This window comes from Furipterus horrens, unplaced genomic scaffold (assembly GCF_987537825.1).
Source record: "Furipterus horrens unplaced genomic scaffold, mFurHor1.1.pri manual_scaffold_9, whole genome shotgun sequence".
Classification (NCBI taxonomy): Eukaryota; Metazoa; Chordata; class Mammalia; order Chiroptera; family Furipteridae; genus Furipterus; species Furipterus horrens.
This window is the reverse complement of record NW_028327179.1, coordinates 90,399,862-90,414,716: the sequence shown is the minus strand read 5'-3', so window position 1 is coordinate 90,414,716 and position 14,855 is coordinate 90,399,862. Positions and strand designations below refer to the sequence as shown.

Genomic DNA, 14,855 nt, shown 5'->3' with positions numbered 1-14,855 from the left:
AAAGAGAGCTAAATTCCACCTCTGAAGAAAGAAATTGGCATGTGAGAAAGAGTACATCTTCTGGAAGTAACTTTGAAATTGTGAATTTCAGCCTGCTGTTGTCCTAAGAGGACCCTCAACTCTTCTTCAAACAATAAAGTACTATAGTCCAATAATGACTAAGTTATATATCATTTAATCAAGTATCTGACTATTCTGAACAAGGAAGAATAGAACCATTTATATAGCTGAGTAAATGAGATATATATATACATACACAAACAGATTGAGCGCCATGTCTAGCCAATGAAGTTTTTAACAGCCAATAAAGTCTGTAGTTCTCAGACGTCTGCACAACGAATGGATACAGGTATACGAGTAATGATTTGGCTGTTGGCCGTGTTATAAAAATTAGGGGTAAAGAAACACATGCTAAAAAGTTTACAGTAAAATCTCATAAAGATCGCTTTATTTTGTTTCCAATACCCTATTTTCACTGATTCACATTCAAGGTTAACACTTCCGTTTTTCACAGCCCCATACAGAAAAGTAAAGCAGAATGGAAAAGGAATGTTCAAGAAACGCGTTCTAGCATCAGTAAGTTAACTGCCGACAGTGACGACAGTCAGGAAAACACCAGACACAGCAGATCACTCAGAAAGCACAACTAGCTGGGATTAATTAATGAAGGGACAGAAGGGGATGAGACATGTCCTGAAAATGTCACAGTGTAATCACTGATGCCCAACACTAACACTGGTGAGTCTGAGTCCTCAGAATGGTTCTTTAATTCATGTTGAGAGACAGGTAACAATACAATACATTTCACAATACATTTAGAACACAACATCTAGTACTACTGATTACCTGCAATGAGCCCTCTTTTTATTTTCCTCCCTTCCCCCCAACTTTCTCTCAATCAAAGACTAAGCCTGGGTCTGGAAAGAGGGGACTAGAACAAAAGAATTGTTCAAGAAACCTAGGCCTGAAAACACAGCAACCATTGTTTAAGGTTGGAAGAACGTGAGCAAAACTGTGGAGTCTAGATAATTTTCCTTATCTTGAAAGACTCAAATAGATTAGTTTGCTTTGAGTAACATCTCTACTGAAACTTCTTCCCTCCCTGGCCTCCTTTTATCTTACTACAACAAAGCTATATAGTCCTTTAGTTCTTAAATGGAGAACCCCAAGCCACAGCGTCAACATCACCTGAAAACTTCTTACAAATGCAAATTCTCAGGCTGGAGGCCCCAGGTCTACAAGTTCAGAAACTCCAACAAGGCCAGCAATCTGTGGCAGCCCAAGCTCTCCCTCCGGGTGATTCTGATGCTTACTGAAGTTTGGAAACCACTGCTCCAGATAACATGAATAGAAAAGGCAGAGAGTTGTTGATTTATAGGACAAAATAATTCTTAAAAGACTGATGACGAAAAGAGAACAGGGAAGAGAAGTCTATTGTGTAGACTGTGCATTGTTAGCTTAGCAACCTTGTCCTTTCTAGATTATGGCCCACCTATAACATCAGCAACCTCTAATAAGCAGTAGCATAAAGATGGTACCTTCCAGATGTTTCAGGAGTGCCCTGCTGCTATTTCCATGAGCAGATATCAGAATGGTTTTGCCACTTAATACTTCAGGAGCAATCCTTTCATTCCAAAAGGGAAGGAGTCTCTCCAGAACATCCTTTAAACTTTCAGACCGTGGCAGTTGATCCAAAGGTACATCACACACTTTGTACCTCCGGTCATTGTAGATTTCATGGTAGTAAGGATGAGACTCTTCGATAGGTGGCGGGGTCACATTGTAGCTTCTTCTCCAGAGCCTCACCTGCTCTTCGCCGTGATTCAAAGCCATTTTCTCCCTATTGAGACCAATCAAGGCTCCATAGTGACGCTCATTCAGACGCCAGGAGCTTTCCACAGGAACCCACTCCTGCCCCAGCTCTTCCAGGATCAGCCAGGCTGTGTGAATGGACCGGTTAAGGACAGATGTGAATACAAGATCAAACTCAAAGTTCAGCGCTTTGAGTTGTTTCCCACAGTTTCGAGCTTCCTCCAAACCATCACTGTTAAGTTTCTGATCCACCCAGCTACAAAAACGATTCTCTTTGTTCCAAGCACCCTCTCCATGTCTTAACATAACCAGTTTGTACTTGGACATACTGACGGATGAGCTTTCCTCCTGCCTTCAAATGGCCTATGTTCAGTGACAGACGTACATCTAGAAAGAGAAGAAACAAAAAGCATACATTATATTCTTCACTCAGCTAACGACCAGGGAAAGGAAGCACAATGTTACAACAGCCAGTTTCTAAAATAAACTAGGGTTATTCCTTTGAACAGTTTTGGTATCAGATATCCGGCAACTCATACGTTACAGCACGTAAAGGCATATTCTAAGATAATTAATTACAGGGAACCTAGTTGACTTAAATTTTCTGATGGCTAGATAATATGTTAATTGTATGACGTACAATAACCTGGATACTTTATTCTAATGGCATGCTGCATTTCCGCCAGATCAAAGGAGTTTATTTACAGAAGAGAGGATTTAACAGAATGAGTTGTAGATGTCTACAAAGATGACTAGTAGCTGATTCTAGATAGAAGGCATCCTTCTTAATTTGTTTTTCTTCTGGTAGAAAAAGAATATTTACCAGTCTCACCTTATTATATACCTGTTAATTCAATGACCCACCACATGTATCAGGTATGTAAACCACTGATTGGTGGTGACTAACTCTTCAATGCCACAGGCTATACGCCACATACAAGAAAATCAAATGTTCGACATTCAAACAACATTAAAAGTGACTTAAAGCTACATTAACACCTAACAGGGTACTCACCTATAAATAATCTCTCACCTGCCTCAAGACAGAGCTTGAGGCAGGAATAAATCCGGATGCAAACAAGCTATCAAAGGCCAGCAGCTGAGAAACGCTGCCTGTAGAAACAGATTAACAGGAGCAGGTCTATGGGAGCGAGAGGAAGCTCAGTGATAAGGAGGTCCCGTCTCCTCCCCCCAGGCCTTCAGTTATCCTACACACACCAGCCACAACTCAGTGGGAGAAGAATCTAGTAGAGTGGAAGGCAGCCACCAGCAAAAAGTGTTCCGAACTTGCTAAGTGAGGCTGCTGACCCAAAGATCTACTGGGCCCACTGCGTGCCCCCGTGCCCGGTTGCCTCAGCCTGCCTGCCTTCAGCTGGCAGTGGGCGTATCTTCACTGACAAACGCTGTTCGGTTTACCAGCCCCGCGCTCTCCACCTCCACCCCAGTGTTTTCCACACCAGGGAGTACAGATTACGTGAACATCGGGGCCTGGTCTTCTGTCATTCTTGGCAACTTGCATTATGGGAGATTTTCTGTCCCACTGAAACTGTGATTCAGCCACAGTTATATAACCATCAGTGACAAAGTTAATTGGAATCTAGATCTAGTTTCTTCCTTTCTATAACTCGTTCCTAGAGATTCTGAAGGTGGGGTAGGGCTTCACAATTAGGCTTCGGTGGAAGGCAGCTGACTCGGGTGATTTGCAAGCAGGGGAAGGCTCCAGCAATTGGGTGTATGGTTTCCCTTTCTCATCAGGCACCAGGGTTGGAGCTTCAGTGAGCGTGGAGCAGGGAGAAAAGCATGAAGTCCCTGGACAAGCCTGAGCTCGGGCCTCAGATGAAGGCCCCTCACCAAGAATTTCCAGAGGAAGAGTGATGTCTCTGTCCTTGGCCCAGAGGGCCACCAGTGTGTCAAAAGAACAGAAAATGGGTTGAAGGCATCTGAGCAGCGTTTGGCTAGGTGATTACTGGGACCCAGAAGCAGAATAATCATGAAGCTGATGAAGCTTGAGCTTTGGGTGCCCTCACTGGAACAAACTCCTTTTAAGGCACTGGGAGACCAAATAATGAATTCACATGGATGAGTGCGTGCGTGGGTAATTTACAAAAGAAAGGTATTTTTGTATCGTTTCTTTAAAGGGCTCCAACCCACCAAGTAGTGGAAGCGTTAGGCCCATGAGAAACTGCATGCACCCCTCTAACATTTATTGTCTTGTTTTCTGGTGGTGGTGGTGGTGGAGGATGAAGAAAAGAGAAGCTATCAACTATTCATCTGCCTCAACCCTTACTTTGTCTTATGAAGCAAGAAGCCTCCTTACATTAATGGGCTATTTGCCCCTTCAAATGAAGAGGGATATTATGGACAGATTTTGTAGGCAGATGCACTTCTGCGCCATCTTTTGGTTATGAACTCTATCAAAGGGACCAAAAAATGCATTAAATAATATCAGGGACACTCAGGTACCTACCACCAAGCTTTGCAGTATTTTAATCTGTTGCATTTGCTTACTTTGTTTAAGGAATAAAACACTTTCTCTGTTTTTTCCCACTCAAAATATATATGAGGTCTGTCTGGAAGATATCCAGCTATTGTTAATTTAACAAAAACCGTTTACGTGACATCAGTGTAACCTCGCAGCAAGGAGAGTGAACTAGAATCTGCACATGTGTGAACAATGACGACTTCACTGTAATAGTCTTGGGGGTGGTAGACACTATTGAGTGAGCATGTGTACTGCGTGGCCGTCACATTCAAAATGCAGAGCAACAAATCTGCCTCAAATTTTGCGTTAAGCTTGAACATTTCTCCAAGGAAATTATTCGGATGACTCAGAAGGCCGCAACTATGGGCAACTGGTAACTGGAAGCGTTATCACGACAACAGGCTTGCTCAAGCATCACATTTTGTGCAGTTTTTTGGTGAAACATCAAATCACCCAGGTGACTCAGCTCCACTATAATCCAGATTTGGCGCCCTGTGACTTCTGGCTTTTCCCAAAACTAAAATCACCTTGGAAAGTGAGGAGATTTCAGACCATAGATGAGATTCAGGAAAATACGACAGGGCAGCTGATGGTGACTGGGAGAACTGAGTGAGGTCCCAAGGTGCCTACTTTGAAGGGGACTGAGGCATCATTGTCCTATTACAATGTTTCTTGTATCTTGAATCTTCTTCAATAAGTGTCTGTACTTTTCTTATTACATGGCTGGATACCTTCTGGACAGACCTCATATACTGGAGCAGAGAAACAGTACTACGGCCACAAAGACTGCAAAAATACATACGCTTCCCTCCCTCTGGTGCAGAGGGTGTGAATAGAGAGTAAGGTCCCAAGCTAGCGCTTTTATCTCACGTAAACAAAAAGCCACTTCCCTCTGCCCTTCTTGCTGCTAACAACTGACTTTTCCCATTTTAAATAACTGCTAAATATTTACAAAGGAGCTGTTGAGCTTTAAAGTTGGTCATCTTTAAGATTTTCATCATCATGGCTGCTGGTACACCAAGTGTTCACCAACAGACACACGACACTAGTCAGTTTGAGTTAAAGTTTAAGGCACGGCCAGCAGTGTCACATGTCCTAACGGCCGGACAGATGTGTGAAGAGCAGGGATGCAGGGGTACAAGGTGGTGGGAACAGTGCTGAGCTGCAGGGAACATAGATGGTTCTCTTACGTAAACTGACAAAGCTTCTGGATAACCTGGTCTCACCAAACTAAGTATACTATTCTTAGAACTTTTTGAAGAACTAAAACAAAATGGGACTGCTGAAAGCCAAGTCTGGAGAGAATGCAAGACTTAAGAGTCAGACCACACAGAGCCTAAAGATTCTAGTTGTTTTTAGGATAAATGAATGCTTTAAAAATAAAAATGATCACTTCAGCTCCTACTGAGAAAGTGAGGTTCCTAGATCTTCCAACTGTCAAAAACATGGAAATGTGCATTTTTGTGTGATACCTGACATACTACTGGTTACTCATTTGAATATATTTCTTAAATGTGAGCTAAATAAAATATGTCTGCAGGGTAGATTGGGTCTGCTAAGCTTATGACCTGTGGCTTAAAGGGAAATGTCCTCCTGGCCACAGATGAATGGGAAGGCCCCAGGAGATGGTCAGACCCCAGCCTCCAGGCTGTAATCCAAGCTTTCCTCTGTTATTGTCCAACCCACTCTTTCAAAGGACAGACCCTCTAATCCCCACATGTGCTGGGCTTCCTTGTTCCTGACCCTGCAGAGTCCCAGCTCTGTAATCAAACTCCCACTCAACTTTGGACTCTTCCTGCAATGCTTCCCCCAGCTCTGAGCTGTAACCAAGCTGAAACTGAACTGAATGCAAACTGCCTCCCAGTTGTCTGCTCCTCTTTAGTGGGGGGTGTTTGTGCCTCATATTCTGGGACAGGGACAAGGGCAGGTGATCGGACGGCAGGGTCCTGCTCCCTCTCAATGATACTTCCCAACCAAATACCTCCACCCTACCATCTTTCTCTTTTTAAGGGGGGGGGGGGGGCTTTGACTCTGAAAGTGCTGTCATATTCAACTGTAGTTCTCTTGCCCTCATTTATTAACTACAAACTTCCTGAAAATTAAGCACACCATTTAAAACCCTCAATTACTTCCTGTTGATCTAAGGATAAAGTTCAAAATCATTAATGTGACCTACAAGGCTTTGGTTTTCTTTTATTTCCTTGAGAATGCCGTGATCTTTCTCGCCTCAGGACCTCTGCACGGACCAGGTCCTACCCAGAACCCTCGCTCAGCCCATCTGCCTCCCGTCCACCTTCACTTCGGTGCCACCCCTGCTGCTTTAGGTAACGTCCTCCTCTAGATCAGCTGTGTCCAGTTAAAATGTAATGCAAGCTACATAGGTTCTAAAGCCACATTCAAAGCTAAAAGAAATAGGGAAAATGAACTTGCATAATATATTTTCTCTAACTCTACAGGTTCAAAAATTATCAGTCCAACATATGAGCTATATAAAATTCTTAACGAGGTCTTTTATCTTCTTTTCCTAGTAAGTCTTTGAAACCTGGTGAGCATTTTATACTAAAGCACATCTCAATTTGGACTAGCCACATTTCAAGGGCTCACCAGCCACATGTGCCCGGTGGCTACTGCAGTGAACGGCACACTTTAGAGCTTAGCTTAAATGTTAAGACTGCAAGCTGCTTTCCGGCTGGTCTGACACGGCCGGCTGTCTCCCAGAACCTGGCGCGCCACTTGACACATACCTAAGTACTTAGTAGGTGTGCTGACCGAATCAAAGTCAGTTAGACAAAGATGATTATATTGTGCTAATGAGCCTGAGGCTTGACAGTTTTAGCTGTAACTGCCAAAGTAAGATCAGTCCGTTGGCAGGCCTGAGATGTTAGAAAGCTTTAATTCTAGAATCCCAGTGTATTTAATGGCAAAGCCAGAGCCAAGAATAACCATGCATTATATTTTTGTGCCCTTTACGGTTTTGTATGTTCATGGCTGGCCATAATTTCCCCAGAAAAAGAGAGACTCCAATTAACTTGTTCAAAAACATTAGCCACCAAGTGACAATTTCAGGTCTTCTTCCCCTGATCCCTGAGCTGTTCCTACGTCACCACTGAAGACTTTTAGAGTCTTGGTTTGAGGACTTAGGCTTCCTTGGCTTCATTTCGCAGGAACATCTCCAGTCACGACTTGTCTTTCCAAACGCAGGCAGCATTTTATAAAATGAACACAAGCAAGGTGACTGTAACGGGGGGCTCAGCTTATGACTGTTTTTGAGAAAAACCTCAAGGCATAAAGTCAAGTTGGGCAACAGTCACCCCAACATAGGTATCATACTAAGATTATACACTCCCCACCCTCAAATTAAAAACCGTTCTTTTTAAATATCAGGTTGTATTTTGGGTGAAACTTACCACCCTAGAGTTGGTTCTTAAGGTTCTTCTTCATTTGTCCCTCGGCAAGGGTTACCAACACTTGAATTAAGCACTAATTTTAGTTGACGATTTATTGATACTTCAAACCAAAGAAGGGCCACAGAGGTCACTGAATTCATACCCTGGGCTTCCTTCCTTTTTCAAGTCTGCTATGGCTGAAAAGAAAACTGTATTTTAACATGACTGTGTGTCATCTCCTCTCCCTTTCTTTTCTGCTGTTTTTCCTTTCCCCTAGCCATCACATTTTTAGTTCCCTGACACCTAACTTGTGCCTTGCCCGCTCTACTGAAATGGCCTCTCAAAAGGCTGCAGTTTAATTATTTCTTAGTAAGAGACCATCTTCTCTCAGGACTCACACTCTGAAGCTGACGACTTCCATCGAGGAAAAAAATTCTTTAAGATTTCAACACTGCACCTCCCCCAGATCTTCTATTGTTCTGTCCTTGTCTTAGGTCTCTGCATTTCCCTACTCGCCAGCAGTAGTACTATGATGATGACGATATCATAGGGTGTCACAGCAGCTGACATTCATGGAGTGCCCACTACATGCTTGGGACTCCCTTTGAATCCTCAACTGCCAGTCTACAGAGGGGGTACTGTGATTAGTCCCACTGCACAGATGCAGACACTCAGGAGAAGTTAACTCGCCCAAGGTGACACAGATTGCAACTGGCAGAGCTGCAGTTCGGTCACAGGCAGGCTGGACCCCAAAGCCTAGACTTCTGCCTTGAAGCACTCTGCTACACCGCCACACTGGCACCCAAGGCTCTGTCCTCAGTCCCTAGAAACACAACTTTCCTCACCACTTAATCACATTAAAATGGTTGGTTTAAAAACTGACAGCCCCAAATACTTATCCGTCTCCCTAGTCTGGTTAATTAATTCATTTTTCAAACATGCGTTGCAAACCCCACTCAGGCACGGCACAATGCTAGGCCTATGAGGAATGTAGAAACCAACATGGATTATGTCTTCAAGAAACTGGTGAGAGAAAGGTGAGGGCTGTGTGTGTGTGTGTGTGTGTGTGTGTCATGTATTACAAAAGCAGAAAATAAGCCACATCATGAGATAATCATGAGAGGAGACTCACAAGGGAGGTAAAAAAAAGAGAGAGAGAGAAAGAGAAAAAGAGATTATTTTAGAATAAGCCTTCATGGACATGGCACTATTGAAGCTGGATTGGAAAAGATTTAGATTTCTATAAAAAAGAAAAGGGATTCTAGCCTAAGGGGCCAGTGAGAAGAGGCAAGGGAACAGATGCATATGAAAAACAGTGGCCCACTTAAGCCGACTGGAGAATAGGTAGGGCGACCATATGTCCTGGTTTGACCCTTGCTTTAGGCCTCTTTCCCCAACATAATTATTACCGGGCTCCTTTCACACTTGAATGTCCCATTTGGAAAATTATATGATCACCCTAAGTATAGGGTATAACAAGGAAGTAGGAGGAGACTAGCCTAGAAAGATAAGACTGAAGAGTGACTTCAGAAGGGCCTTATGCCAGAGAATGTAGTTTCTTCTGTAAACACTGGGACATCATTAAAGGTTTAGTAATATGTATTTTAGAAGAATCAGGCAGCGCTTACAAATACAGTTGGAGATGGGAAAAACCAGGGATATGAACACTTGTGAGGCTTTTGCAGTAATCTGGGTAACATATAATGAAGACCTGCAACAGGATAATGGCTGTTGAAATGTGACGGAAATCAACGTGAAAGACACTATAGCTTAGCTCAGGTGCTGGCAACTCTCTGTAAAAGGGCAAACAGGGCATTTTTTAGGCTTGTTGTGTAGATGGTGCTATAATCTGCTATTGTAGCTGAAAGCCTTAGACAATACATAGCTGAATAAATGTGGCTGTGATCCAATAAAACTTTATGTGTGAACACTAAAATTAGAATTTCATATAATTTCCCTGGACATGAAATATTGTTATTCTTTGATTTCAACCATTAAAAAATGTAAAAACCATTCATTGTTCCTGGGTTGTACAAAAGCAGGGAGTGGGCCAGAAGGCCTTAATTTGCCAATACCTGGCCTAGCACGATACCATCCTCTGTTCTACTAATCACATCACCATTTTGAAGCTGTAAGCATCCTGCCACAGAATAATCCCAACATGATTAAATCACCTGATTTTATTACTGGCCAGGACAGCAAGTACCTTGAGTAATGGAATCCCACTCATAACTGTTTGTATTCCTCACAGAATATAATACTGAGGACATTTAAATCAGTCTGCGTAGTTTACATCTGCTTAGTTACTTAATAATGGGTTAAAGAAAAACTCTAAGGAAAAATTATTCATCCTGTTAACCAACTTCAAAATATAATCTGTCATTTTGAGGTGCTTTACTTCTATTAGACATCTCCATAAACTGTCATGGTGCCTCGCACTTCAAATGAATGTATATTTGCTCAAGAATAGGTGCTATGCAATTAATTGCCTTGGCAATCAAGAAACAAATAGGTGATTCAAAGCAAACACACTTTGCAAGTGATTTATATTTTCAAATACCCTTCGCACTACACACACACACACACACACACACACACACACACATATTCTAAATTGGCTACAGAGCAAAAAGTATTATTTCTGTAAATGCCACCATAAAACTGAAGTTATGTTTCAAGGTCAGCATCCTTTTGGCAAGGCAGGGATGGAGAGGGTAGGTAGGTAAAGGACTGGTACACATGCAAGGCACTGCATTTACTGAGGTTACTTCTACAGTACCTCCAGAATGGCTAGGTAGTTTCAACAAATGTAGCATAATAATCTAGCTGCTGCCTCCTACTCCTGCCCCTTATTAAACCATATAATTTCACATACCTCCCCCAACCCTACCATATCTGAGGCTTGTCTTGTCTTTCAAATTAATGCTCCTAGGACATTGCTTCCTCCCTTCCTCAGGGATTCGAAAAGTAATAATTTCTAATATTCTATTATGACAACTCATGAACAGGTGGGTAAAATTACAGGATAACGATCAGCCTAAAACTTTTGTTTTCCATTTTCTGTATCCAAAAACTGAGTAAGAGATGTGATCAATGATATAATGTTGAAGTAACAGAAAATAAAGGATACAGAGCCAGAGTTGCTTTGATCCAAAGCTTACCCTGAAATAGTAACTATTCAGATGCTACCACAGACCACTCAGGTATTTTCCCTGGTCCCAATCATCACTGCGTAACTCAACCCCCATTGCATTAGAAACCTAACTCTACCAAAGATGAGATGGCTATATATTTGAGGATATAGAAAAAAAGAGAGAGAGAGAAGTTAACCATATTCCTATTATGAGAGAGGTTAACCGTGTTCCTAGTAAAGTAAAAAATAACAGTTCTTAAGGAAAATGAAATCTGGAGCTGAGTTCCTCAGAGTCTTAACAAAATACACTTTCCTCCAAATCAAGCTCAATATAGAAGTTTGAACATGAATGTACCTAAAGGCACCTAGTGGTCCAGCATCTATTACTTTTCCCAGCTTTATAGTAACTTTTCCATTCATATTTGCATTCTAAGAACACCTCTTTACCAGGAGCAAGTGCTATCACCTAGAGGTGTTTTCTAGGCACGATTCCCCTGTCATCTCCCACTTTACATCGACTACTGATCACTTGTTACCAGGGGAACAAAGCAGGGCAGGCAGACCCCCATTCACAGGACAGAGGTACACACAAGATGTCTGTTTCCTGGGCACGCTGCTTGCTCCAGCCAGCATGGCATTGCTGATGTGCACAGCACCCACTCGCCACACCTCCTTCCTATCTCTGGTTACTTATTTCTCCAGAGTAGCAGCTTTTGTCAACACAAGCTCCACCAAATCCCAAAAGTTTTAAGTCAAGAAACTTGGATATCAGTCCTGCCTTTGCTACTTACTGGCCATGTGACCTTGACCAAGGTATTTAAATTCTCTGGGCTTCAGGATCCTGGTCCCAAAAGGTGAGGATAATAAAATTACTGTCCTCAGAGGCTATTAGGAAGACTAAATGCAATTATGGTGAAGCACTCTACCAAAAAGTGAGAGGTATTCGGGGTTGAATGGAGCAGACTCTAGCTAACCCATGAAGACTGGCACCAACCTCAGGCCCCTGAAGGTGCCCTTCCCTTCCTGATGGCATGAGCAGAAGCAAAAGCTGAGAAAAAGTAAGAGGTGAGTAAAGAAAAACTTCAGTTAGCTAGCGGAAGGAGGAATGAAATCAAATGGGGGGGGTGTGTGTGTGTGTGTGTGTGTGTGTGTTTCTTGGTGGGAGGTGGGGTAAAGTTGATGGTAAGATACAGTCCTTTGAAGCATAGCAAATAGCAACATTCTACAAACCAAATGCTTTAATGAGGTGGCTGACACTTAATTTACATTTTATAAAGTAAGTTTTTTCCATATTTGTGGCCAAGCTTCAGTGAAAGATTTTTGTGAAGTAATTCTTGTAGTTCTATTTCCCCATATAAACATTCTCTCATACCAGATTTCATTCCAAGGATTTCAAGAGACGTATCTATCAGTTCAAACATTTGCATGGCTGAATTTAGATGTATCGGTCATTACTTAAAATGAAAGGTGCCACTTAATTTCAACCAACTGTAGAAAGCAAAAGAGGAAGAGAGAGCAAAAGATCTACCCAAACACTAACAGCGGTTGCCTCTGGGTGATGGAATAAAAAAATGACATTTTCCACTACATTATACCTCGGTACATTGGTCGGTCTGTAAAATGACCAGATTTTCTCCCATGATCCATTTGGCTTAAATATGGACACAAAACAACAAGTATTGCCTTCGCAGCTGGGAAGTTTTATTTGCTAACAGGTAAGTACGGAATTTACTGCAATGAGATTCTGTTATATACATACTTGTAGAAAATGTCTAATCATCTTCATTTTAAAACAAATCTTTAACACAGGCGTGGATCTCAGAAATAATCTAAGGCAACATCGTTTTTTTTTAAGACGCAACAATTAAGAGTCGGAGAATTGAAATGATTTGTTTAAGATCACACAAATAGCAATGGCTTCAAGACTAAAATCTAGGTGTCTTGACCTGCAACTCAGAGCTCCTTCCACAACACCATCTGTTTGGGTTATGCTTCTCTCACGTCCACCACAATTTGAGAAGCATCTATGGTGGTGTGGGGGTGCTACCAGAAAACAGAGATGGAGAAAACCTAGTCCCTGGCCTCTGGGGCATCAGTTTTAAAATAAAGGACGCATTGACATGGATTCTGCTTTCATTCTCGAAAACCTAATTAGCCACGGATGCAAAACAGTATTTGATTTTTTCTTTTTCCTCCTTCAAAGTCTGCATTCAGTCGGTTAACGTTTTGGTACCACTCACAAGCTATAAACTCTCCCTAATTTGGAAGGGAGGTGGTGGGGGAACTGGAGTTATCCTAAGTTAGCTAACAACCAATTAGCCTTCAAAACTTAACTGGGACTTCCTTTATGTATTTCTATTGCCCTTCTCTAGTCACGCAGCGCCCTCCCCCCATACCCAAAGAAAGCAGGAGAAATGCTTTTTTTTTTTGGTAGTGATTCTAAGAACCTGTGATTTGGGGCCAGATTTGAGCGCCAGATAAAATCATTTGCAGATAGTCACCTTCTTCTCTTTTCATGGCATTTACGTATATTTCGTCGACTTAAGACTTTTTGGCCAGGTCTGCCATCGCCCTAAATATAGTGGCATGGCCCTGGAAAGACACTGAGCTTCCTTCCAGGAGCCCTACCATGGATGGGGCTCTGCCAGACGTCCAGGAGAAGTGAGTTCATCCCTCCCTTCAATTCCTATTTATTCTTGCCGTCAAGGCATCACTGCCAAGGCAAGTCCCGCCGTCAGCTAACAGATCTGGGACTCCCGGACAGGCTCGTTCTGAGAAAGGGGCAGCACAGAGGGACCTGGGGGGATACGTAAGGGGTTAGGTTGAGGGGCGGACTAGCGAGCGCCAGATTCAAAGACTGCACCGGGGGAATAAAGGGACTGGCCTTCCCGCACTCCAAAATAAAACATCACGTTATTTTAAAATGGAAACATTCTCAAGAGCAATATTCTAAAACAAAACCACTCACCTGCAAAGAGGCCACCAGCAGCACCCGCTCCTTAGAGCCGCTGAGCAAGCAGCGCCGCCTAGGACTCATGCCTGCTGCCGGCATCAACGCTCTTTTCTAGCCCGGGCGCCAGAGGGGCCGGACCTAGCGCTCTGCCTATTGGAGGATTGAGATGTCACTCATTTACGGCCCCGCCTTACTCCCAGGAACCGGTCGAGGTCTTTTCCGCTTCCCAAATCCCTGGGGTGGAAAGTGAGGCTCTGATTGGCTCTCTGCAGAGACGAGCATATTTCCGGACCAGTAAAGGAGTGTCTTCGACACCGGTGGGCGGGCTTGGGCCCGGGGAAGTAGAAAAAACAAAGCCGAGAACGTCGACCCCGCGATGGAAAGACCTCAGCACTGGGGAGCTCTTAAATGGCTGAGGTGCTAGAAACCATTTGGCGTCGTGAGGAAAGTGCCTGTGAATGTAGAGAAGTCTCGGCGAAATCTTGGAAGTGATAAGGTGATGCCCTTTTTTTTTTTTTTTTTGCTCGTGGGAGACTTCAACCTGGGGAAGAAGGTGGGCGGTGTCGCGGAGGAAAGCTGCTTTCCTTGCGGTTTTAAGTCTTGAATCGTGATCAGAACAAAAGCCTTTAAAGTGCCGACTTTATGGACGATAGCTCATCCGCGCTTTCAGTTAGTATTTTATAGGGACTCCCGTTAGGCAGTTCCCTGATACTGTCTTGGGTGGGAGAGGAAAATAATACGTGGAAAGCATCGATGCTTATACAACAGACGCAGGAAGGACGGAGTGGAGTGAGGAGAGTTATAAATTTGGAGGCCACAATTACCGAACTGCAGAAACCTATGAAAATCCCCGAAGCCTGTCACGAGGCCCTATAAGTTTCTTAGCAGGCTGCAACGACTGCACACGGCTTTGAAGCACAAATGTCAGAACTTTTCTTGTGAGTAGGTGAGAAAGATACGGAATGGTATGTTTGCCTGACCACACGGGGAAGTCCCCTGCTCGATTTCTAGAAGCTGCCCTACTTAATGTTTAGTGCCCACTTGGGAGGATTTCGCATTGCATCCTCAACCAGTCCAGTAGCTTTGTGA

The 14,855-nt window shown here is 43.1% G+C and overlaps 1 protein-coding gene across 1 annotated transcript in view; it reads right to left on the bottom strand.

Moving 5' to 3' along the window:
* Positions 1-13,890, bottom strand: part of BPGM (bisphosphoglycerate mutase) — a 28,501-nt gene extending 14,611 nt beyond the window's left edge. Inside the window, exons 1-2 of the mRNA XM_090286808.1 lie at positions 13,782-13,890; positions 1,539-2,199 (exon numbers count right to left, since the gene is read on the bottom strand). Coding sequence (XP_090142934.1) covers positions 1,539-2,139 — 601 coding nt within the window. The 5' untranslated portion in view covers positions 2,140-2,199; positions 13,782-13,890. The remainder of the gene's footprint in view (positions 1-1,538; positions 2,200-13,781) is intronic.
* Between the last annotated feature and the right edge of the window lie 965 nt (positions 13,891-14,855).